At 53.3% G+C, this 24,157-nt stretch overlaps 3 protein-coding genes across 8 annotated transcripts in view; 1 reads left to right on the forward strand and 2 right to left on the reverse strand.

Moving 5' to 3' along the window:
• Positions 1–9,926, forward strand: part of Slc6a9 (solute carrier family 6 member 9) — a 32,711-nt gene extending 22,785 nt beyond the window's left edge. Inside the window, exons 6-14 of one of the 3 annotated variants that reach the window (XM_076860590.1) lie at positions 3,881–4,013; positions 4,217–4,351; positions 4,437–4,540; positions 4,929–5,166; positions 5,253–5,387; positions 5,483–5,582; positions 5,671–5,771; positions 8,384–8,554; positions 8,668–9,926. In XM_076860590.1, coding sequence (XP_076716705.1) covers positions 3,881–4,013; positions 4,217–4,351; positions 4,437–4,540; positions 4,929–5,166; positions 5,253–5,387; positions 5,483–5,582; positions 5,671–5,771; positions 8,384–8,554; positions 8,668–8,862 — 1,312 coding nt within the window. In that variant the 3' untranslated portion in view covers positions 8,863–9,926. Of the gene's footprint in view, positions 1–3,880; positions 4,014–4,216; positions 4,352–4,436; positions 4,541–4,928; positions 5,167–5,252; positions 5,388–5,464; positions 5,583–5,670; positions 5,772–8,383; positions 8,555–8,667 lie in introns of all 3 variants that reach the window. The other 2 variants (XM_076860588.1, XM_076860589.1) reach the window with 2 other exon arrangements.
• Ccdc24 (coiled-coil domain containing 24) lies at positions 9,880–13,682 on the reverse strand. 3 transcript variants are annotated; one of them, XM_076860591.1, is made up of 8 exons: positions 13,294–13,682; positions 12,920–13,095; positions 12,673–12,789; positions 11,876–11,950; positions 11,288–11,342; positions 10,752–10,821; positions 10,568–10,646; positions 9,880–10,482 (listed from the first exon to the last, which is right to left on the reverse strand). In XM_076860591.1, the coding sequence occupies exons 1-8, from the start codon at positions 13,417–13,419 to the stop codon at positions 10,125–10,127; spliced, it is 1,056 nt and encodes a 351-aa protein (XP_076716706.1). In that variant the 5' UTR covers positions 13,420–13,682; the 3' UTR covers positions 9,880–10,124. The 3 variants fall into 3 exon arrangements, with proteins under 3 accessions (XP_076716706.1, XP_076716707.1, XP_076716708.1); XM_076860592.1 differs by having other exon boundaries at positions 10,161–10,486; XM_076860593.1 differs by having other exon boundaries at positions 10,161–10,486; positions 12,673–12,812; positions 12,895–13,095.
• A 425-nt stretch (positions 13,683–14,107) lies between these two features.
• On the reverse strand, positions 14,108–24,001 carry B4galt2 (beta-1,4-galactosyltransferase 2). Of its 2 annotated transcripts, XM_076862844.1 has the most exons (8): positions 23,789–24,001; positions 22,725–23,160; positions 21,786–22,141; positions 21,343–21,578; positions 18,066–18,256; positions 17,717–17,839; positions 17,496–17,600; positions 14,108–14,970 (listed from the first exon to the last, which is right to left on the reverse strand). In XM_076862844.1, exons 2-8 carry the CDS (start codon positions 22,850–22,852, stop codon positions 14,820–14,822), a joined length of 1,290 nt encoding a protein of 429 aa, XP_076718959.1. In that variant the 5' UTR covers positions 22,853–23,160; positions 23,789–24,001; the 3' UTR covers positions 14,108–14,819. The 2 variants fall into 2 exon arrangements, with proteins under 2 accessions (XP_076718959.1, XP_076718960.1); XM_076862845.1 differs by lacking the exon at positions 22,725–23,160.
• Between the last annotated feature and the right edge of the window lie 156 nt (positions 24,002–24,157).

Raw genomic sequence — 24,157 nt, forward strand, 5'->3', positions numbered from 1 at the left:
ACCCCACCACAATCTCATTTTATAGTCCTTTGTGCCAGTCTGAGTCCTAGTCTAACCTAAACCAGTCCTTGAACTCATGACCAGGCTATCCCAGCTCCTCAGCCTCTGTGGCACCCAGCACTTGCTGCCCATTGGATTTCGATCCCACCCCCACCCGCTAGTGTCTCACGGTAGCTCTGGAGTCACACTAATGTCAAATCTTGCCTCTGCCACTTAACCCCTGTGTGGCCTTGGGAGGTCACCAAATCTCTCTGTTTTAGTTGTTCATCCCCTAAGTTGGGGTGGCTGCAAGACCTCCCCCATTGTTACAAAGGTAGAATGAGATGAGGCGGCTCAAGTCACCAAGAACAGCAACAGGTGCTCAATAAGCAGTTGTAGGACATGCAAAGGCCTGGAGTCGGTGGCCCATCTCAAGACATTTACCATCCGGTTGAGGAAATAAGATAGAGATATAGATACAAATGTCAATGTGTGGAATACACATGCCTTTATATGGACTATCTATATGAACCTATATACATGGAAAATTGTTTTTAAAAATAAGACAGAATAATTTCAGAGAGGTCATGTATCAAGAGCCAACTTGTAAATATGTTGTGTTCCAAAAGTTCTTAGGTTAATTCTTTGATCTTAAAAGCACATGGTCCAAAATAAAACAGAAAACTAAATATGGTACCATCTAAAATAAGGCCAGAATTCATTCTTGGTTCCCACTCTAGCCTTCTAAACTCTTTAATCCCTAATACTGTATTCTTGCAATAAAAATAACATAAAATACTACCAGTTTAGCATGTATAATTAGAGTTTTAAAAGTCTTTTAAATAAGAAATGGCTTCTTTACTTGGATGCTGGTGCTTGAGAAAAAGTGACTTTTTAAAATTAAAAAGTGTGTGACCCGTGTTCGATCCTCAGCACCACATACAAAGAAAGATGTTGTGTCCGCCGAAAACTAAAAAATAAATATTAAAAATTCTCTCTCTCTCTACCGCTCTATCTCTCTCGCTCTCTCTTTAAAAAAAAAAAAAAAAAAAAAAAGAATTTTTTTTTTTTTTTTGGTGCCAGGGATTGAACCCAGAGGCACTTAACCACTTAGCCACATTCCCAGCCCTTTTTATTTTGTATTTTGAGACAGGGTCTTCCTAAGTTACCTAGGGCCTTGTTAAGTTGTTGAAGCTGGGCTGAAACTTGCAATTCTCCTGCCTTAGCCTCCTGAGCTGCTGGAATTACTGGTGTGTGCCATTGTGCCTGGCTGAAAAGTGACTCTTATCAGTAGCAGTGGAAGGACCCTGGGCTTTCTTTCTTTCTTTTCTTTTTTTTTTTTTTAAAGAGAGAGTGAGAGAGAGAGAGAGAGAACTTTTTAATATTTATTTATTTTTTTTAGCTATTGGCGGACACAACATCTTTGTATGTGGTGCTGAGGATCGAACCTGGGCCGCATGCATGCCAGGCGAGCGCGCTACCGCTTGAGCCATATCCCCAGCCCAGGACCCTGGGCTTTCTGAAGGGCCAGTCTTCCCTGGTGGAGCACCTAGCACCCAGGCAGGCAGTGCCTGGGCAGCTGGAGCCCCCAACAGCTGCCTTTAGCTGAGTGATCTTGTTTATTTACCTTAATGAGCCAACCAGTATTTTTTTCTATGTGTATCATGAAGGAAAAAAGACAGGTGTCATGAGGTTTGAGTATTAACTGGGGGAGGGAGGAAAATAGCTTAGGATGCTAAAGGCCTGCCGATGTGAGTGGAGCTGTGCTGAGAGAGCCTACTGTAAAAGAGGAAGAAGGGAGGGGCTAGGGAGATAGCTTGGTTGGTAAAGTGCTTTCCTCGAATGCACAAGGCCTCGGGTTCAATCCCCAGCATCACAAATAAATAAAATAGCTGGGCATGGTAGGACACACCTGTAATCCCAGCAGCTTGGGAGGCTGAGGCAGGAGGATTGTGAGTTCAGAGCCAGCCTCAACAAAAGGGAAATGCTAAACAACTCAGTGAGACCCTGTCTCTAAATAAAGTACAAAAAATAAATAAATAAATAAATAGGACTGGGGGAGTGAGTTCTATCCCCATTACCAAAAGAGAAGAAGGAAGCCTGTGTTCAATCTACATTTATCTGCAAATCATTCTCAGGCTGACGTTATTACCTGCATTGTACAGGTGAGAATAGTGAGGCTCAAGAGCTTCTTTCCTACTCCTTACCTCTAAACTGGAAAATTCCAACAACCAAACTAGTCTCCCTTCAGTTTCCCTCCTTTCACCTCCCAAGCTATTTAACACAATGTCCATTCATTGAGCTTCTCCTGTGAACAGCACTGAAGGAACTGAACAAAGACTCCTCTTCTCAGACAATGAGCAAACACAATAGTATATGGTATGATAGACAATTGTGCGCAGAGGAGGGGCGAGGGAGGGGCCAGGGGAGCTGGGCAGGGCGGGGCTTTGAGAAGAGGACACCTGAGTAAAGACCTGAAGGAAATGAAGAGGGAGGGAGTGTAGGACCCAGTGAAAATGAAAATATGGGGCATCTTGTTCAAGTTTAAGAATCTCAAGATGGCAATGGTAGAGCATTAAACCAAGCACAAGGTCCTTCTAAGTGCAGGGCCCTATGTGACTGCAGGGCCTAAGGGCTGTATGTCTTTCCAGTAACATATCCACATGTGCATGTGACTATCTGAGGAAAGAGCACTCCAGAGGCGATGGAATGTGCAAAGGTCCTGAGGTATTGTCATGTTTAAGAAACAAGGAAGCCAGTGAAGCTAGAGCAGTGAGCAGGGGGGAGGGTAGGAAGAGAGATCAGAGAGATGGCAGGGTGGGGGACAATGGATCCTATAGGGCCTGTAACCATTGTAAGGGCTTTGTTTTTTCCTGTGAGATAGGAACTACTGCAAAGCCAAGGACAGGCCATCAGAATACTCTTACTAAAACCCTTCAGAGGCCTTCCATTGTCTTCAGAACAAATTCAAACCTCTCAGCCTCAACTTTCTGACCTGTTACCATCTAGTCCTTTCCTATTCTTCACCCTTCTCTCTTAATGGTCCCCCCTCTGTTCCAGCCTTACTGAGCTTCCTGACATGCCCAGGATGGGCCACACTAATTCCTGATCCTCTGTCCTGGCTGATGCTGTTCCCTCAGCCTGGCATGTCCTTTCAGTCCTCTCCCCCTACCTCCTCCCCTCTCTTCACACCACAGGTCCAGCCTCACCTCCCCTGTCTTCTCCCATGGGATGGGGATGTCCCTCTGGGATTGCAGCACTTTGTCCCACCTCTGCCTCACCCTTCCTGCCTAGAGTTGTGTGGCTGCCTTTTCTCCACCTTCTTTCCTGAGGGCTGGGAGCATGGCTTCTGCAGGTCTGGAGGGCTTGGCACCTAAATATCTGTTTGAAAGAGTCCAACTGGTGCAGCCCAGGGGGCAGAGAAGGCCCCTGAGAGGAGTTTGGGTGCCATCTTTACCCTGCACTCTGCTGCCTCCCTCAGCTTACCAGTGGTGGCGCTGACTAGTGTGGGTGGCATGCTCACGAAGGCCTCCCGGAGAAGGTGACTTCTGAGAGGAGACAGGGCATTCCTAAAGGGAGAAATGCATAAGCAAGGGCAGGGTGGGTCCAAGCAGGGACAAAGAGACAGACCCCCATGCCCCAGGCTTCCAGGTGGCCTCCAGAGCCCTTGAGGGTCCTAGGAGAGGCTGCAGGGCAGTGCATGAGTCTCAGGGCCCAGGAGCTACAGCAGAGAGAAAGCGCGGGGCTGGCTGGAGCTGGGCCCCTGAAATGCTCCCATCTCCCACCAAGCTGGCTGCTAGGACCTCGCAACCCAAAAGGGAGTGGCCAGCAAGGCCCTGGGACCTTGACATTTGTTGCTGGGCAGCAGAGCTGGCCCTCAATGACAGTTTCCCCTCCCCAGGCTCTATGTACTGAAGCTGTCAGACGACATCGGGAACTTTGGGGAGGTGCGGCTGCCCCTCCTCGGCTGCCTTGGTGTCTCCTGGGTGGTCGTCTTTCTCTGCCTCATCCGAGGGGTCAAGTCTTCAGGGAAAGCAAGTACCCTCCCCAGGCAGGGTCTGTTCCCACCCTGAAAGACCCTGCCTCCCCTGCCTGGGTTGTGGGGGGATGTCGAGGATGGGTAAGGGCCATAGGAGGGGAAGAGGGACCAGAGGATCAGTGGTGCCTCGGGGACAACGAGGTGGTACCAGGGAGGAAGAGAGCCCAGAGGAGTCCATGGAGCCCATCTTGTCCCCAGGTGGTGTACTTCACGGCCACTTTCCCCTATGTGGTGCTGACCATCCTGTTTGTGCGTGGAGTGACCCTGGAAGGAGCCTTCACGGGTATCATGTACTACCTGACCCCACAGTGGGACAAGATCCTGGAGGCCAAGGTGGGATGTGGAGGGGGACCCTGACGGGGAGGGAGGGACCGGGCTGGGACCTTGCTGACATGGTGCCTCGCTGGCCTCCCTGCAGGTATGGGGAGATGCTGCCTCCCAGATCTTCTACTCACTGGGCTGTGCGTGGGGCGGGCTCATCACCATGGCTTCCTACAACAAGTTCCACAACAACTGTTACCGGTGAGAAGCTGGGGCCAGCCCTGAGGCTGCCTGCTGTGCCTTGCCCTCTCCACAGCCCAACCTGGTGCCCCAGACCAACACACTCCAGTGCTGCCTCCTGCCCACCAGGGCCCTCCCCTTCCTCTCATGTTCTTGAAGTCCTGAGAGTATTGGGTCTGGGTGGCTCTTTGGCCAGAGAAGGAGGAGAGATGGGACAATGATGTCTCGGAGCTCTGTGAGGATACAAGTCTCAGATTTACTTAAAAAGCCCCGGAGTGGACCAGAAAAGGAGTTGGGGGGCATGTTTGTTTCTAGAACATTCCCTGTCTCCATGACTTCTCTTGGCCCAAATCAGGGAAAGGGAAGTAAGCTGGCTGTCCTGAATGGTCTCTGTTCTCCTTCCCCTTAGGGACAGTATCATCATCAGCATCACCAACTGTGCCACCAGCGTCTATGCTGGCTTCGTCATTTTCTCCATTCTTGGCTTCATGGCCAATCACCTGGGTGTGGATGTGTCCCGTGTGGCAGATCATGGCCCTGGCCTGGCCTTTGTGGCTTACCCTGAGGCCCTCACACTGCTGCCCATTTCCCCACTGTGGTCCCTGCTCTTCTTCTTCATGCTCATCTTGCTGGGGCTGGGCACTCAGGTACGAAGTGCGGGAAGGGGCTGGTGACCTGGGGAGAGAGGAGAGGGCAGAGGTCAGGCCCCTACTCTGATGATTGTGCCCTACAGTTCTGCCTCCTAGAGACACTGGTTACAGCCATTGTGGACGAGGTGGGGAATGAGTGGATCCTACAGAAAAAGACCTATGTGACCTTGGGTGTGGCTGTGGCTGGATTCCTACTGGGCATCCCCCTCACCAGCCAGGTAAGGACCAAGTGGGAGAAAGGCTGGGCTGCAGTTGCAGGTGCATGGGGAGCCTGGGCCATGGACACCCTGCTCAGCTGCTTGCTGGCCCACAGGCGGGAATCTACTGGCTGCTGCTGATGGACAACTACGCGGCCAGCTTTTCCTTGGTCATCATCTCCTGCATCATGTGTGTGTCCATCATGTACATCTATGGTAAGTGCCCGTGTTTCCATGGACTTGCGTGTCCCTGCCTGTAGCCAACCCACTGTCCTGTTGGGCCTACTGACCGCCCTCTCTCCAGGGCACCGGAACTACTTCCAGGACATCCAGATGATGCTGGGGTTCCCACCACCCCTCTTCTTCCAGATCTGCTGGCGCTTTGTCTCTCCAGCTATCATCTTTGTAAGTTCCTCGGTGCCCTCCCTCTTCCTGCCGCTCATCAGCCAAGTGTCCTCTTGGAAGTCAGTGGAGGGAGAACAGGAGTCTGTCACTAGGCCAGAGCTCCACACCCATGAGCCTGGCCTCCAGGTGTCTGAGGGAGGTTGAACAGTTAGATAAGTGTGTGCATACTTAGAGCCCCAAGCGCTGACCTCGGGCCAGGAAGGGAATATGGAGACCTGTACTTAACTATACTTGACTGACAGCATTGCCCAAGCTTGGAGGGGGATGGTGGCTGGCAGCAACCCCAGTAAATCAGCCCCCCTCCCTGGTATTCCTGCCTGGCTTCTCCTGAGGGGTCTCATAAGCCATTGGTATTAGTGTCATCCCTGTCTACCTCAATGCTGTTACCTGCAGCCCCTCACAGAGGAGGTGCCCAAGGAGGTTGGTTATGTGGCATGAACATAAGTGGAAGTATTCCAGAAGTGGCCCCAGGACCTTTCCATGCAGGCATAAGAGATATCAGCTTTGCATGGGGAGGGGGCAGATTCCTAATCCTTCCTGGTAGGGAAGTAGGCTGGCTTAGGAGGGGAAGTCCCTGTTGCCAGACTCCCAACAGAAAGTTGAATTGGTGGGAGAAATCCTCTCAGGGCAAGGACTCAAGCCCTTTCTGAACACTCTTTACTTGTTAGTTTGTGAACACAACTCTCCAGGGTATCATTATCCACATTTTACAGATGAGGAAATTATGACATATGGATGTTAAGTAATATCCATAGTCACATAAGTAGTAAGGCTGGGCAGAGCCACGATGTGGAACAGGTAGCCCAATCTGGAGCATGCTATGGGCTAAAAACCATCTCCTTGTGCTTGAGGTAGAAAGTGGGCAGGAGGGGGTGGGGCAGCGAATAGTATACACAAAGAAGCAGCAAGGCTACCTCTGAGTGACATTGGTGTCACCTAGTGAGTGGTCAGGGCACTGTGTGGAGTGACATCTTACCATGCTCTATTCCTCAGGACCACAGGGAGCTCAGCACCAGACTTCCACTTTGGCTCATGTTTCTAAAAAATAGGCCCCTGGAGGGCTGAGGCCTCTACCACATGGGGTATGGGATATTTCTCAGTTTGGCACAGGCACCAGTTCTGGCTACCAGCCCAGCTTTGAAACTGGAGGAGCGGAAGTCTTCTGCTATCAGGAGTGGGAGGCCAGTGAGACCAGCGCCACTGCCTAGGGCCCACCTGAAGGGAGCTCAGCCTCCCAATACTCAGAAAGGGCTGACCCTGGGGGTAGACCTGGGGCACCTGCCAAGGGAAAGAGACAAACACAAGAAGGGCCTCCCAGGCAGCCTCAGCCTAGGTCTGGTGTCTTCTCAAGACTGAAGCAGAATGGGCAGTACCTTCTCTGTGCCTAGGAAGCCTGGCTGGAGTCACCTTAAGATGTGGATTCCAGGCTCCGTGAACATGTTTCTGGGAAGTCATTTTCTCTTTGGTGCTTGGCTTCTATTTCTGGAAAACTCTTTCTGACAAACTCATACTGTCAGCTAATGAAGAGATTTGTCCACAGGTAGATCAGGCTCTAGCTCCATTCAGGAGGCTTGTTACACGCTCTCGTTATGTACATCCCAGAAGAGGTCCCCAGTTTGGGTGTGGATCTTACCTTCTAGAATTTGGTCACAAGGAAGGTCAGAGGAGCTTGAGCTACAGGAAGCAGCTGAAGGTTCTGGGGGAAGACGCTGAGCTCTGCTGGCAAGTCAAGGCACCCCAACCCTCCAGGCCCTCTGGTGGAACCAGGGGCCACTAGCTAAATCACTGGTTTCACTCCCCATCTCACTCATCTCTCTCCAAAGAGGCTCCCTGGTACACCCACAGCCTGATGCTCACCATTTCTACCCTTTGAGCCCTCCTCAAGCTAAATGTCACTATCTCCACAGTCATAGCCAGGCAGGGCTTTGTCCTACTCTTTCCCCAGCTCCCTCTATTTCTCAGCATTAATCAGTTCAAATCCATAAGACTGCACCAGGCACTGTGCATTGCAGACTCAGAGCTCACGCACAGCCAGGTGCTCCCAGGTGCATGGGAAACAGGAAACATAACTGAGCAAGGCAGATGGGAAATGCCACTGAGGGGCTCTTCAAAAGGAGACAAATCTGGAACAGCTTCCTGAAGGAGGTAGTCCTGACACAGGGTTTGACAAAGGAAGATGTAGAGGATGATTCTCCAGAACAAATGGAGAAAGGGTAGAAGTGCTGGGTGTAACTGAAACATTGAGGTAAAGTAACATGGCCAGAAAGATGATCTGAGGTCACGTTGCAAGGTGAAGGCCTACAGGCCAGGGATTTGGCTTTGCCTAAAAGAGACCTTTTTAATTTCTTGACTTCCAAAGGAAGATGCAGCTTGATTGTTCTCCAGCTAGTTCAAGACTATGGCAAAGACAGATTTCCCATTCCATGGTGCCTACCTGCCCACCATATCCTATGCCCCTGGGCCTGCCAGCTTCTTCCACTGCCCAGGTGTTAACAGTTGCCACTTTCCAGCTTGGGAGTAGGTAGAGGAAGGGATACTGCTAGGAGGGAGGGTCTGGGGTCTGGGAGGATCTCTGAACTGGCCTCACACCCACTCCCATCCACATCCTGCAGTTTATTCTCATCTTCACGGTGATCCAGTACCGGCCAATCACCTATAACCACTACCAGTACCCAGGCTGGGCTGTGGCCATTGGCTTCCTCATGGCCCTGTCCTCTGTCATCTGCATCCCACTCTACGCCCTGTTCCAGCTCTGCCGTACAGATGGGGACACCCTTCTCCAGGTGAGGAGTAGGGACTGGGCAACTTGGAGAAATGGGAGGAAGTGGGTGGATGAGGTTTAAGGGCTTCCTTCTGACACCCAGCCTGCTGCACCCCCTGCCTACTTCTTGTGCAGCGTTTGAAAAATTCCACAAAGCCAAGCAGAGACTGGGGCCCTGCCCTTCTGGAGCACCGGACTGGGCGCTATGCCCCCACCATAGCCCCCTCTCCTGAAGATGGGTTTGAGGTCCAGCCGCTGCACCCAGACAAGGCCCAGATCCCCACTGTGGGCAGTAACAGCTCTAGCCGCCTCCAGGACTCCCGAATATGAGCACAGCTGAAGGGGAGTGGCCCCACCCTACCCCGTGCTCCCACCACAGACTGGGGAGGCAGTGGACAGGTATCACCACCTGCCCCATCATGCCCTGGCCAGGATGGCTGCTGTCCACTTGGCCACCACTGCTAGTGCAGTCATTTGTGCTTGTGTCCCCAGTGTTTACATGTCCTTCGGATGCCAAGGGGGTAGAGAAGCTGTGGGGGGGACTGCAGGGGGGCCCAAAGCACTTTGGAGGGATCTTGGGCCAGGTCCCCAGAGGCCTACCAGCCTTTATAATGGCCTGTGATACCCTCACACTCTGCCCTGAGCTGAGGTTCTGGGCTGGCCCCCCGACCTGTCCTCCCTGGGCCTCTAGCCTTGTGACCAGTGTTTCTGCCCTCAGAACAGACCCCAGCCTCTGCCCAGGCAAATCTGGATCTTCCTACCTGGCAGGTTAAAGGGCTGGGGAGCTGCACAGTGTTACGTGTCAGACTGTACCACCCAGCCCTGTTTATCTGTGTAATTATTTTTGTAAAGATTGTATCTGTGGTTGCTACCCCTGCCCCCAGCCTCGGGTCCAATCTGTCTTCCAGGCCTGCTTGCACCTCACTCAGCTGCTCCAGGGTCTGTGCCCCTCATTCCAGCCCTGGATATGGGGCCCACCCAGCAGAGGCTGTGACCCAGCAGCCTGCCCAAAGCACTTGTTTCAGGAGGGCAGGGGTGGAGGCTGCTCAGCAAGAGGTGTGAGCTCAGAGCCCTTGGGAAGGAGACCCTGCACGACAGCCCTTTGCCCTCCCTCCACCAGGCTAAAAGCCCAGTCTTCCCAGACGTGTTGCCCTCATTCATGTGCCAAATGGCCCCAGCCCACATGTTCCATCCTCCTCTGGAGCCAAAGCTCCTCTCAAGGCCTGCAGTGTCCATTTGTCCGTCCTCTGTGCCCTCTGTGCAGTGACAGCCCCAGTCAAGCCGTGTCTAATCCTTTGTAGCAATAATGGTGCACTGCCTGCCCCTGCCCATCGTGCACCACTAGGATTTTAAAGTTCATAGATTTTAATGAAATTTCTATTCCTGTCTCTGAACTGCTGCTGTGCTTTGTCTGGGTCCCCTGGGGGACAAGAGTCAGAACTGGGATGGGACCTCTGTTGGCCAAGCCTTTGTGGAGGCCTGGGAGGAGAAAGGCCAAAGGATTTGACAGCTAGGATAGATGTCTGGCAACTTACCCTGGATACCAGGGACCTGGCAAGGGAGTGGGAAAAGGGCTAGACAGACAAACAGCCTTAGGGTCTTGGCAAGAACTCATCCAAGATGAGACCTGAAGCTGGCAGGGCCATGGCAACTGAGGTGGCATTGTAGAAGGGGCAAATTCTGACAGAAGCAGAAGTCTGCTTTGTGGTTGGCCCTTCAGCTTGGGGCCTGGGGTGCTGCAGTGGACATTGGTGTGGAAGCTGGTCTTTCCCTGGGGCCGCACCGAAGCTGCCGTCCCCAGCGGCAGCTGGAGACCCAGCCTTGAGACTGGGGGCAGCGCTCCAAAGGAGGTACAGGTAGGTGGCCTTGAAGAGGCCCAGTCCAAATTCCATCAGCTCCATGGAGGGGAGGAAAGGATCTAAGGTCCTGAATGGATGACTCCAATGGCTGCTGCCTGGACAGAAAGGAGTAACTGTATGGGGGCCATGGTCTGACCCTTCAGCCCACCCTGACTGCCATCTCCATTTTGGTATACCTGTATTTGGCAAAGATGCAGGAATTTCCCAGAGAGGCCTGAAGCTCCTTTTCCATGGCCTTTTTCTGCTCCTTTAGCTCTGTGGAAGGACACTACTGAGACAGTGCCCAGCTCCTCTAGTGTGTGCCTAGTATGGAGCATGGGCAGGAGGCTGGGTGTTCTGGGGCCAGCTCAGGGTCCTCACCTGCCAGGGTGGGCTCCAGGGTTGCTTCAGAGGGCTGGTGAGCCTGCGTATGCTCTGCTTCCAGGCAGCACTGCAGGGAGAGGTGAGTCAGTGGCACATCCTGAAGGCAGAGACCAAGATCCCCAGAGTAGGGCCTGGGAATGAAGCCAAGCAGCTTTCAGACCAACCACCGCAAGAGCAGCCCTTGGAGGGAACATCAGCCCTACCAAAAGTCAAGTGAGATGGTGGTTGGGCCTATATTCAGACTTAGGTAAGGGAAAGAGGTGAAAGACCTGGGAAATCCAGCAGATTAATCTAAAACTGCTGACTTTGGACAGGAGCTCAACCAGAATCCTGGGCTTCTAGGATTTCACACACACAGGTGTGCACATATGAAGAATGGATATAGAACTCACACAATCTTGATATGCACATATGTACACACACACACACACACACACACACACACACACATGCATGGGTCACAGACCCCCAGGTGAGAAATATGTCTCTGCTCAGCAGCGAAGCTCTAAGGAAAGGTCCAGGGCTATGCTCACCTGCAAGGTGGAAATCTCCCTCTCCAAGGTGCGACACTCCTCCTCCAGGAGGCCTCTGGGACATAGGCAACATGGCAGCCACAAGCAGTGCCACAGGACCAAGTAAGCTGAGCCCACCACACAGTTCCCACTTTCAGCCTTACCAGGAACCCCCTCTAGCCCCGTCTTTCTCAATTTGCATTGCCCTCTGCTACCTAGGTGCTGCCTAGCATAGACTTCTGGCCCAGGTCAGTCTCTCTCTGGGCAGGATATATCTTCTTGTCCACCTCATAACATTCACCCTTGTAGGCCCCATCCCCTCTTCTATGCTATTTCTCTGAGCTTATAACTTCTCCTGCCTCCATCCTTTCCCATATCACAGCCCTTCCTCTGCTTACCTTCTTGCAGCTCCCTCGATGTCAGAATAAAAATCTTAAGGCCTTGGTCCTTCCTGGAAGGAGGCCCACTAGCTCTTCAATAGCCGGCTCTATCTACCTCCCAGCCTTACACACATGGATCTCCCTTCTCTCTCAGTTCCAGCATCTTAAGATCCATCCCCGTCTCCTTTCCTGTGCCTCACATACCCACTCAGGTGCCCCTAGGCCTCACCTCAGGTATCCAGCAACTTGGTCAATGTTGGACACATTCAGCTGATCCTTGATGAAACTGAGGTCCCTGTGACTGCTGCTGGCAGATGAAGTCTACGTCACTCTCCCATGTTGCTCACCCCAGGCCTTAGGGACACAAATGTAGCTTCTCCTAGGTAACTGTGTGTCTTTTCTTACAAAGGCAACATAATATAGCATAATATAGTAGGAGTTCTGGAGCCTAGGCTTGCAAATGGGCTGCCACCCTTCACTGAATGTGACCTCGGCTAATTGCTTATCCTTTCTGAAATTCAGCTTTCTCATCTGCAAAGTAGGAACATCACTCACCTTACAGGGTTGTGTGAGGATTAGAAGCTGCTATATCCACTTCTTATGAAAATGCCTGTTTATCTCACTCAGTCCCCTGCTGTAAATACTGTTTGCTGCCCTGTCCTCTCAGCTCTCCCTGCCTCTGTAGCCCAGCCCTCACTCCTGTTCTCTAGGCTTGAGAAAGAACTGCCCACTGAACCCCACCTCCTGGCCTCTCTCTTCCTGCAAAATTCTCTCCATCTGTCTGGAGAACTGCTCCTTACTCCAAGACCCAGATTAAACCAGTTGCTCTCTCCAGAAAACCTTGCTGCCTCCAGGTTGGGCAGGTATCTCCTTGAGGCTTCTACATCCTCAGGTGCTGATCCCTATCACTGCTGTAAAAGGGCTCAGACCCAGACTGGGAGCTCTTCCATGGAACCAGGTGAAATCCACCAGTTGGCTGGGGCCCTACTCAAGCAAGAGCAGGTCTCTCCTCCCTTACCACTTTACCTGTGTTCACCAGCTCTCATCTGGGATATCTCCTGTTCTGGCAAGTCACGCCTGGGCTCCTCCAAGGCAAAGCGAATAACCCTGGGGCTATATGCGGCCCAAGCCTGGGCCGGGTCCCTACAAGGTGCACAGGAAGGAAGCTGAGGGGTTCCTTTCAGGAAACCACAGGAAAGGCCACTCTGGCTCCTTATCAGGGGCAGGACTAGCCTATTTGTTGCCTGCAGAGGCCCAGGCCTGAGATTCCCACCTGCCCTCGCAGATGGCCTTGTCTTGGAGCCTTTGGAGAAGCTGCTGGAGTTCCTGGCGCATGAGGTCCCTCAGGAGTGGCGGAGGTGCCAGAAGGGAGCAAGGGTCAGAGATGGGGTGACAGCCTGAGGCTTGGGAAGATCGAGCCTCTTGCAGCAGTACCTCTAGCATCGCCACCTGCAAGGAGAGCTGGGGCACCTTGCTACTGGGCATTGAGGGCACCCGAGTGTCGGGTAGGGCGGAGTCAAACAGGAAAGGGCAAGGAGGATAGCGACACCTGACAAGATCTAGGGAGTCAGCGGGCAGGCCCAGAGACCCGGAAGGGATGGCAAATCACGAGTGGTCTGGGACATGGCCCACCTTCCCACTCCCCACCTCCGCTCGAAGCTCCAGGCTCAGATCTACCACCGCCTCCCCCAGAATCCTCTTCACTTCAGGCCGCTCCGGGAGTGGAACACGCTCCTCCACCAGCTCCCACAGCGACAGGGAACCCTGGGGCATGGCGCCCGCGCCGCTGTCCCCAGCTCGGGCCTTTGGGATGACAGGTCAGAGCGCTGGATTTACTCGGAGACCGCCGGTCGCCCGGGGCAGGGCCCCGCCCACCCTGGCTTCCCAAGCCCCGCCTTGCTCTGCCATCCTTACGCCTGGAATTACCCAGTCCGCCAAACCGGTCTCTGGCGCCGTTTCTCAAGCCGCGCTTCTGGCAGACCCTCTGGGGCCACGGTTCCGGGCCACAGCCCGGGGGAGCCAGGCAGCGGGAAGCGGGAGCCCCAGCCCCGCCTCTTCCGTACAGCAGTCACCCGGGAAACCGCGCGCAAACCCAGGCCCCTAGAGGCCCCGCCCAGCCCCTGCCCTCGCGCTTCCCGCACCCGCGAGCTGTTGATCCGCGAGATAGCGGGCGTGGCGCTTGGGGGAGAAAGCTCCCCAGAACCCGCCCCCAAGTTCTATGAGCTCGTCGGGCACTTTCCCGCCTCTAGGCAGTTAAAACAACTGGGAAATCTGGTCCCACTGAGTATGTTACTCAGGGGCAGTGGGGCAGAGACAAGGTAAACTTTTTTCTGTCAAGGGCAATGTGGTTAGTCCCTGCACTTGAAGAAACTCCGTTTACCTTGGCCAGGTACCCTCCTAACACAACCCTGAGCAACTAGATTGTGGGACCCAAATCCCCATCCCCAAACAAAGGTGCTGCTCCATTCACGTTTTTTACTAAAGCACCCACACAAGTTTCTGTGCAATGTACAAACACGAGCCCTGGGGTGTCTGCCTCCTCTCTGAGACAGGGAGGCGGGAACCAGACTGACTGATCCAAGCTCCTCCCACTCCCCCATGCAAAGGCCAATCCCAAGATCCCAGGCAGCAACACAGTATCCCCTCTGGTCCCCTCCTGGGGCTGCTCCTCAGCAGAGGGTGCACCAAAGCTTGCCCTCTACAATATTGAATGAAAAAGGTTTCCCCTCCCCTGGGAGCATGGGGGATCCCCAAGTCTGAGAATTCCCCCTGGAAGAGACAATGCCCCCTAGTCATATCTCCCACCCTTTCAGGCCCTAGGGGACTCAAGGGGGGGAAACTGAGGCACAGAGAGGTGGAGTGACCTAGCCCAGGCCACTCCGCGAGGCAGTGCAGGGGCTGGCCCGACCCTGACAGAGAGGGGGGCTGGGCTAGGGAAGTTGGGTAGGAAGGGTTGACCCCAGAGAGGGCCACACTTGAGGGGCCTGCCCAGACGAGAAGCCCCTCAAAGTGGGTTCTGAAACTTCTAGGTGCAGCTGGCAGGTCTACTGAAGACCCTCATAAAACAGCCCAATCTCAGTCCTGGGGGTCCCTCACACAGCAGCTGCCAGCCAGGCTGTACGTCAGTCCTCTGACAGGCATTCCTTGGCACCAAGAGCCTTTGTCCATGAGTGTCAGCCCCGAGGGGGCCATGATGGAGGGCGCCCAATGTCCACTGTAATGTTGGTGAAGAGTGGTTGCCGAGACACTTCTAAGACCTGGTACCGCACAGACCCGATGCCGTCCCGCTTCATGGTCAGCTTTGTATTTTGAATCTTGGTAAACCTAAAGGATGGAAATGAATCCAGATCAGGGCTAACTGCCAATATAATATAGAATCTCTGGGGCCAAGGCTCAAGTCGTCATCCTCCATTCAGTGGTGACTCACTGGAGCCCTTTACTCTTGCATTTACTCTTGAAACACAGATCTTAACTCCTTCTGTCAGAAAACAAATGATAGCCTCACAGATCTCTCAGCCCAGACCTTCCTTCTAAGCTAAGCTATAGACACAGACGAGGCATCCCACAAGCATCTCAAAAAGCAATGTGTCCAGTGTGAGATGTATCATCTTTAACCCCCAAACCAATGCCATCCTCTCTATTCCTCATCCTTTAGTCACTCAACTTCCCCCATCTACTTGCTGAGCACTCCCTATGTACTAGGTTGTGCTCTAAACACCAGGGATACACCAATGATCATAACAGATGAGGTCTTTCCTTTCCTGGCAAGTCTGTATCACTAGCAGAGACAGGTAACAAGCAAGAAAAACCTCAGAGTGCTAAGGGGACAAGGTGGCTGCCTTTGAAGGAGTATGTGACATTGAGCTGAGGGTAAGGGGAGGAGCATTCTAGGCAGAGGTTAGATAGAGCGCTGCTGCCCCTAAATTGGGAACAAGGTTTTAGACAGCTGTGTGGCTAGACCTGTGTGCTAAGAGGAAAAATAGATTACCTTGTAGGTCAGAGCATATACGGGCAGGTCTCTCTGTAAGTAAGAGGAAGCAGTTATATTTTATTTGGTGAGTGAGAAGTCACCAAGAGACTCTTAAGCCAGGTGGAGGAGGGGGTATACACTACAGAAAAACAAAGGGGAAGCAGAGAAACTTGTCCAGTAATCCTGACAGTATCAGAGATTGGGGTAAAGCTAGAAAAGGGGAAAACAGACAGGTTCAATATGTTTTGTGGGGTTTGAATACATAGGGTGAGGGAAAGAAGAATCCAGGAAAACTCCTAAATTTGAGGCAAAGTCAACTAGGTAGATAGAACCATTATCTAGAGTTCCTTAACCCAGAAATTTCTTGCAATTAGCCATTTCCACACTCAGCAGATATCAGCAATAGATGAGACACCCAGACAAGCTCCTCCCACAACAAGACCAAGGCTCCTATTGGACTTTTGGAGCTCTTCTCTTACCCTCATACTCACCCTGTTTCGATCCTCCCAGTCCTTCTGAGCTCAGCTTAGACCCCTCTTAGACCTCTCAGGGTGGTGCCCTTTCCCTTAGCTTTCCTAAAGCTCCTCTTCCCCATCTGTCATCCCTTTCCTGCTGACCATGGTTTGTACCTGAACCACCTTCTTTTTCATCAGGTCATTGGACTCTATGGCCTCATACTTCTGCCAAACTCCAACCCTGAATCAGTGCTGCAAACCATCTCTCTTGTTCCTATACCCTGGGAAAACCCTATTGTCCAAGCTGGGGGACAGCACACCCACAGGTCCTTGCTCCAGCATGCCCCCTCAGGCTCTGTCAATTTCTTCAGGACTGATCCACATCCTCTTTAGCTCCACCCAACAGCTGGGTCAGCCTTTACCTTCCTTGAGCTCAGAAAAATCAGCCTTCCAAACACAAATCTGACCATCCTCTGCCCCACTCAAAGCCCTTCTATAGCTCCCCAGACCCTCTGGGGCAAAAGTTAGACTCCCAACCTGGAAACACCTAGCATAACCACTACCTACTATTACTCCTGACCTTCAGGTATGTTGAAATTCTTAGTCTCGGTATATGCCATGCACGTTCACATTCCAGGCTCTTACAAATACAATTCCTTTCTATCACAATGGTTTCCTTCATTAGCCTGGAGAATACTGTACTATGCCCAAGGTAGGTGTGACGTTAAGAGCAAATAACAACTATTTTCAAATTTCAGTTTACCCTTACCTCCTCCCTCCAAGAAGCCTCCCACCATCACTCTCTCTTCTGCCCTCATCACCTTGTGCCACAACTGCCTATCTGCTTGCCTAGAATGAGCTTCATGAAGGATACAAGGATGGGGATTTGGTATGATTCCCATCCCCACAAGATCTGGCACTAGTTGAAGATAAGCATCAGGAAGCCCACATGCTCTTTAGGCCCTTCTCCCAGCCACCCCAGATATTACAAAGGGCTACCTCCCTATGAGATGGAGCTGCCTCCTCCCATCTCAGTGCCTCATATTGTCTTTCCAATCCCCACCCCACCTGTTTGGGGCAACTGTCAGGTTCCCAGGAGCTGTGCCCCAAATACCACTCTCTTATAAGCAGGGGTCACCCATGATGTACAAATGAGGTATCCAAATATACCAATGGAAATGCAAAGGACTCAGTTATAATTCTAGCTTAATTTCTAGTCATCTGAATAAATCAAACTAGGGGTGCTAGATACCTAGTGGGTAGGGGATAGGGACTGGTAGCCTCTGGGGTCAAGGATGTTTAGAGGCCACATCCAGGAGGTCAAGGATTAAAGGCACTTGGGGTCAAGACTTGAAGATATTGGGAGGTCACCTCTAAGAGTAAGAGATTAGGGGAACCTGGGGTCAGGGAAGCTGGAGGGTCACCTCTGAGGGTTGGGCTCGTTATGCTTGTCCCGGTCGTGCTTGATCATACGGTAGCGGCCTATTCGGATGTCTGGGCGTGAGATCTTCATCCCAGTCAGGGAGATCCTGAGGATAGGGACAGATACACTGGAACAGGCACTGGGAGGGCAAGGGGCCCCACCCAATCTGCACTTACCCCCTCACCACCCAGTCTACTACCAGCCCTATCCGATCCTACTCACCGGTTGAAGATGTCATCATCCTCGCCACCCCAGCCCCAGTACTCGTTGGGGAAGCCATTGATTCTCAGAAACTGGGCCTTGCTCAAGCCTGACACACCTCCAAAGTAGCCAGCATAGGGCAGCCTATGGTATGGGAGGGCAGGTGTCAGGAAAAGCCACAAAGGGATTCAAGATAAAGGACCAGAGTTGGGGTATAGGGACAATGACAATGTGTGACCTGGGGCCCAGGGAGGATCTGCCCTAACCAGAAAGGTCTGGGCCAGGGGCTAGCAGGGCACTGGAGCTGGAGTGATGGCTTGACTGAAGTAGGGGTGGGGAGGTCCAGGTCTAGGTGAGAAAAGAGCCTCACCGGAAGCCAAATTTGTCCATGGCAATGGCAAAGTGGCGGGGCTGGTCGCCACAGCGGTACAGATTGCGATCATCCATGGGGACCAGGTCCACATCGCTGAAAATGAAGCAGTCATAGGCCGCGTCCTCCTTCAATGCCTCTAGGAAACCCACGTTGAGCAGCTTGGCCCGGTTGAAGGTGTCCTCACCATGCTGGGGTGGAGGGGGAACAGCAATACCTATTGCTTCACCACTTTCCAGAGCAATCCCAGGGGCCCCCCAGACCTTCTCTCCCTGCATGGGTCCCTCAGACTCTAAGAATCAAATCTAACTTCAAGCCCTAGATCTGGCCTTCAAAGGTCCTTCATGATTTGGTTCCAGTCTCTCTCTGGCCACCACCCTCAGATTCTAAGGCTCAACCACACTACATCCCTCAGCAGCCACAGAACATGCTAGACTCTGTCTCATCTCCAGGCCTTGGGGTTAATAGCTCCTCTTGCCTAGAATGCCCTTTTCTGCTTGCCAACTCATGTCTGGAAAGGGTCTCCTAACGAAACCTCCTGGTCCTGGTACCACTGCATTCTCCTTCTTATGGGCTTTGTTTATATTAACATCCAATTAAACCTTTACATAGAGCTCTCATCTCATTCACTCCTTCAACATGCCCTGTGTCCTCCTTTGTGCCGGCAGGGATTCCAAAGATGAGCAGCCCTGGTCTCTATCTCTGAACATGTAGTCACAACATGAGACAATGAGCATTCAAAATGACCAGTGTCTAAGAAACAGAAGCCACAGGGACTAAGTTACTCAGCCTTAGGCACCTGCCCACTCTTGTCCATTTGTTCAACATCCAACTCCCTGGTCAGCCTCTGAGACCAGGAGAGAACCAAACAAAATGACAAGTAGAGGGTTATAGGCAATCACATCCAATGAGCCAGGGGGTCCCTGAGAAATGGGGTTACAGGAATCCTGGCCATGTAGCCCCAAGCACCAAATTCTGGACAAAGTGGAGAGAATACAACTGGAAGAGTTGGCTTATGAGCCCCTGTCCCAATCTAGACTTTTCAAGCCAAAGCTAGGGGCTCTAGGAGAGGGGGTCTGTGAGTGGATTCCTCTCCAACAAGATAAGCAATGGCTCCTTTATACAGGCCAAGCCTGAGTCTGATGGGCAGTAGCTGCTTTCCTCTGAAGCAGTAACCTGCTCAGTTCTACCCTTTCCCTTCCCTCCCTCTCCTACACCTTCTCTTCTACCAGCCCTTGGAAGGACTGTCCAGATTCTCCAGGATCTTAAGCACTCCTTTTGGCCTCTCTCACTACCTAGGAGCCCTCGGTTTCTCCCTCATGGCTCATAAATATGCCCAATTCTCTCCCTGGAGAGAGAGAGAGAAAAAAAAAAAAAAAAAATCAAACCTCTTTAGGCCACCCTACCTTTTTCCTTTCCCTTCTTGGCAGAGTTAAAAAAAAAAAAAAAAGAGTTGTCTCCAATCAGTTATTTCGTCAAATCTAATTCTTTCTCAGCCCACTGCAATCTGCTTCCGCCCCCAACATGCCCCTGAAATGGCTCTTGCTGGGCCCACCTTGTTGCTAAATCCACTGGACATTTCTTGGTCTACATCCCTCCTTACTCCCCCACGGTGCTCACACAGCTGCCATGTTTCCTTCCTGACACCGACTGCTGGGCTTCCGGGATACCCACTCTCCTGGTTCTCCTGCCACCCTCTGTCCAGTCTTCTCAGCCTCTGCGCCAGCCTCTCTCTCCACCCATCCGTGCAGTGCTGGCTTTCTCCTCCCACATCCTATGCTCTGTGGGTGTGTTGGATGTTGTTGGTTTTAGGGACCATCTACATACATACATGTTTCCAAATTCCTCTCTCAACTGCAGACCTCCCTCCTAGGTCCAGACTCATTGTCTAACTGCCTACAGAATGTTCCTCTTGTACTTCCCCCAGGCTCTCAAACTCATCACAGGTAAGATGGGATTCAGAGTCATCCTCTCCCCAACACATGGTCCAGCTTCTGTGTTCCCCATCTCACTAACAGGTGTAGCCATCCACATGGCCAATAGCCAGTGAAGAAAGCCTTGTGTTTTCTTGATATCTCTCTTTTCTTACTCTCTACTACTTGTGTGACATCTCTCCTTCATTCCTACAGCAACTGCCCCACGCAAATACACATTCACCATCTTTGTCCTGACAATCAAAACCTCTACCTAACTGGTCACCCTACCTCTAACTTCCTTCTTCCATTCACTCTCTATGTACAACCACAATAATCTTTCTAAGAAGTAAACATACATACTATTCTTCCCTTAAAACAATGGTGCCTCATCACCTTCAGAATGCAATTCAACTGCTAAATATGCCTCCTAAGACTCTTCTTGATTTGTCTTCCACCAATTCCTCCACCTAATCTTTGCTAACCAGTCTACATATTACACTGCACCTCAGCCAATAGTTCTTGAACACAAGAGACCAATTCTCTTGGTGAGCACAGAGTCCTCCATGTCTCTCTGCTTGCCTCCTCTTGTGCCTCCATCAGTCTATTCATTCCTAAAGACTCATTTCAATAATTGCTTCCCAAACCCAGGGCCAGATAAGGCCCCTCTATGCTACTGTGGCCCCTTGATCCAACTCTAGTCATATATCATCCTTCTGGAGTCTACAGGGATCCATGCCCAAGTCTAAGAGTTCTCTAAGAGCAGGGAGGGCCTATATCAGATCCTCTCGGAGACCCAGTAGCAAGCCCTACAGGCCCCTTCTGATTTCCAGAAGAGGACAGGTTTAGATGCTATGCCAAGCCCCCCTGGCCTCAGCTGTGGCAAGCACCTGCCTCCAACAGCTCTAGGTTTTATCCCTCTTTCAGTATCTAACTCTTCCTCTCCTAGGTGACCTCAAAACCACCTCCTAGTCAATGTACTCTATTGCAAGGAGGGCCTGCCCAGGTAGACAATAGGGCTGGTTATCTTCTGAGGCTATCCACACATCCACCAGTGTGCATACTAACATTCAAATGCATATATCCCTTCACGTGCACATGAACCTTCCTGTGCACCCTAACAAAAGTACCCTCAAGTCCCTTCACATACCCACACAATTATTGGCACACAAGGACTTGTAGATGACTCCCAACCCCATGTATGCACCAAGAGGCACATGGGTCCCCATACTCCTGAGCAGGCAGACTCACAGGTGTGGGTAGGTTCCTTGAGGGTTAGTGCCCATTCATTCCTCAAGACCCATCTAAACAATTGCTTCCCAAACTAGACCAGGCCCCTTTGTCAGGGACCCCAGAGAGCACACCTGATTGATGACATAGATGCCATAGCGTAGCCGCTGCCGCCTCAAGATGGGGTGCAGATAGTGGAGCCAGTAGCGCAGGTGATGCTCCCGGTGTCTAAAGGGGATGATGACTGCCACTGTCTGGGCTGGGGTGCAGTCAGGCGGTGTGTAGCGGCCCCCCAGAAGCACACCTGGGTTCTCCCTCTGCACCCGCTCCAGGGGCATGGGTGAGGTGAACTCAATCAGTAGTCGGCCCACTGCAGGCAGGATGGTGTCAGGAATCAGGGCCTTTGCCAGAATCCAGGGACACCAGCCCCCTGGGGGTGAGCAATGAACTCCAGAAATAGCCCTTTTTCAATTGACTTGGACCTTGGCATCCCCTTGGGTCAGGACTACATTCTTCCAGTCACACTGGTAAGACCCTCATCCCACCCCTACAGACAGGCCCTACCCAACAGGCTCACCAAGACCAGGTGGTAGGTCAGGACAGGGTGGGAGGACAGGAACTGTGGGGCCGGGCCGGGCACTGGGGACCTCAGGGAGCCCAGAGCTGGGGGCAGTGGCGTTGGGCCGAGAGCAGTTGGTGGTGCTGCTGGCTGCCAGATGGAGGGCACGGGTGGGGCCACGGGCACTGAAGCGGCTGAAGAAGGCCAGATGCTGGGCGTAGACGTCAAAGTACAGGATGACGGCCACAAGGAAGTGCAGCAGGCAGAGAAGGAGCACAGCCTTGCAGACGCGCTCCAGCGTCCCCCCCAGCAGTCTGCTCATCCCGCAGGCGGCCGCCGGCCCGCCCAATGGGCCCGGGCATCCGGCTGCCGGCCTGAACAGGAAGGGAGAGAAACAGACCCCGAAGGTCAGGGCAGGATGGGCAAAGCTGCCTACCGGCCTCCTGCCCAGCTTCTCACACTCAGAGATCCACATCTTCACTTACCTGCTCACACCCTTGTCACTCACAGAATCACACCCTACCTGCCATCACCCCAACAACTGCTGTCAACTAAGAGCTCACCCCAGTACTAAATTACCTGCACTTATACTCCTTGTCCTGTCACATATACACACCCAGGTACACACCCTTATTGCACAACTCTATACATATGTACTCCCAGGAATGTGGACACAGTGAACTCTGATTACACAAGTTTGTACCTAAGCATGGAAACACATTTAGCTACAGACCTGTATGTGCACCTGTGCCCCAAGGAACAGATGCCCCACAGGGTAGCATCCTCAACCCAGGGCTCAGGGTTTGGGGAAGGGGAAGGGGACCACTTACTGAGTAGCTACAATGCATTTAGCTACAGACCTGTATGTGCACCTGTGCCCCAAGGAACAGATGCCCCACAGGGCAGCATCCTCAACCCAGGGCTCAGGGTTTGGGGAAGGGGAAGGGGACCACTTACTGAGTAGCTACAATGCAGGAACACTTCATACTCATGACTTCATTTAGTCCTTCCAGGAGCCATGGTGAGGTCTCAGAGGAAAGCAGGCCAGGCCAACTGGGACCAGGCTGGGAAGTGGCCCTCAGCATTCCAAGGGGGCCCAAATATGGGCAGGATATTTATGGGATCCCTTCCCACAAGAGCAAGGGGCCAAAGTACAGGGTTGGGCAGGGGATAACCTTCATTTAAGATAGGCCAGCTCTGGAGTCTGCCTAGCACCGCTGGTTCTGATTTCCAGAAGAGGACATGTTTGGGCCCTGGAGATGGGCACAGTTCTGGGGAGGGGCTTTCCTGGGCCATGGCTCCAGCTGTGGTTCCAACAAGGCAGCAACCACTCTGGGTAGTGCTTCAGGGAGCAGGGCGTCTCACTCACATACATAGAATCGCAGGAACATGCCTGGACCCAGCAGAAGTCCCACACTCAGACACACAGAGAACTACATACAGAGTGGCAGACACACCCGGTGGCGGTAACCCAAGAGCCCCAAACTCACCCACAAAGCGTCTGCTGCCGGACTTACACAGCCATACATCCAGACTCCAGGGCAGCTCACACCCAGACCCACGTGCAAGCATTCCCTCCCCTCCCTCCCGAGCAGGGTTCTGGGTCAAGCTGGCCGCCAAGCTGAGGGGTACGTTTGGGCGGGGCTGGGAGGCTGAACACGTGGCACCCCGGGTCGGGGGAGGCAGCAGAGACCGGGTGGGTGTGGAGCCTGGGGGGGCGCGTGGAGTGGGGGGACTGTAAGTGAGGCGGAGGCCGAGGCAAAGGAGACGTGAACGAAGCGCCTCCCCGAGCCACGAGGCCAGGGCGAGCGAGGACAATGAGGGAGGCTGGCTGGGGGCGGGCGGAGGAGCCCAGGGTTGGGGGTGGGGTGGGGTGAAGCCAGGCAGGGGGCTGCCCGCCAGCGCCTCGCGCTCACCCACTCTAGGGTTGGGATCTGGGGCCGCGCTCGGGCAGCCCCTCACGGGGCCGGGTCTGAAATCTTGGGGCCCTGGGTGGGGGGCCGCGCGCGCCCTCATCTCACCCGGAGCTCGGGGCTCAGCAGGGGACGCCGCTCCAGCTCGGGCAGGGCTCCCGGCTCCGGCAGCTGCGGTCGGCTCCGTCCCCCATTGCCCGGCCCCGCCGCCTCCCGCCGCCGCCACCGCTGCCGCGGGCCATGGAGCCGAGCCGCCCCGGGGGGCAGGGCGGGGCCGGGCGGCCGGGAAGACCCACGGACCGGCGGACCGGCGGACCACAGAGCCTCCGCCTCCCTCCCGCGCTACGGCGCCTCGGAGGGGCAAGCACGGCCGGCGCGTCCGCGCGCGCGTCACCGCGGCCCCTGCCTCCAGCGCGCCCGCACGCGCCGCGCGCCGCTCCGGCGCCTGCCAGCGGCCGAGCGCGGCCCAGCTGGGCG

Source organism: Callospermophilus lateralis, chromosome 7, assembly GCF_048772815.1.
Source record: "Callospermophilus lateralis isolate mCalLat2 chromosome 7, mCalLat2.hap1, whole genome shotgun sequence".
Classification (NCBI taxonomy): Eukaryota; Metazoa; Chordata; class Mammalia; order Rodentia; family Sciuridae; genus Callospermophilus; species Callospermophilus lateralis.

Excerpts from the sequence above, each read along its gene's own strand:
- Ccdc24 (XM_076860591.1), bottom strand. The coding sequence starts at position 13,419 with ATGCCCCAGGGTTCCCTGTCGCTGTGGGAGCTGGTGGAGGAGCGTGTT. Across the intron at positions 13,096-13,293 it reads GCCTGGAGCTTCGAGCGGAG|GTGGCGATGCTAGAGGTACT; the intron begins GTGGGGAGTGGG and ends CTCTCCTTGCAG. Across the intron at positions 11,951-12,672 it reads ATGAGAGCTGGTGAACACAG|CAGTCACAGGGACCTCAGTT; the intron begins GTAAAGTGGTAA and ends ATCTGCCAGCAG.
- B4galt2 (XM_076862844.1), bottom strand. The coding sequence starts at position 22,852 with ATGCTGAGGGCCACTTCCCAGCCTGGTCCCAGTTGGCCTGGCCTGCTT. Across the intron at positions 22,142-22,724 it reads TCCTGCATTGTAGCTACTCA|GCCGGCAGCCGGATGCCCGG; the intron begins GTAAGTGGTCCC and ends CTTCCTGTTCAG. Across the intron at positions 14,971-17,495 it reads AACGAGCCCAACCCTCAGAG|GTTTACCAAGATTCAAAATA; the intron begins GTGACCCTCCAG and ends TCCATCCTTTAG.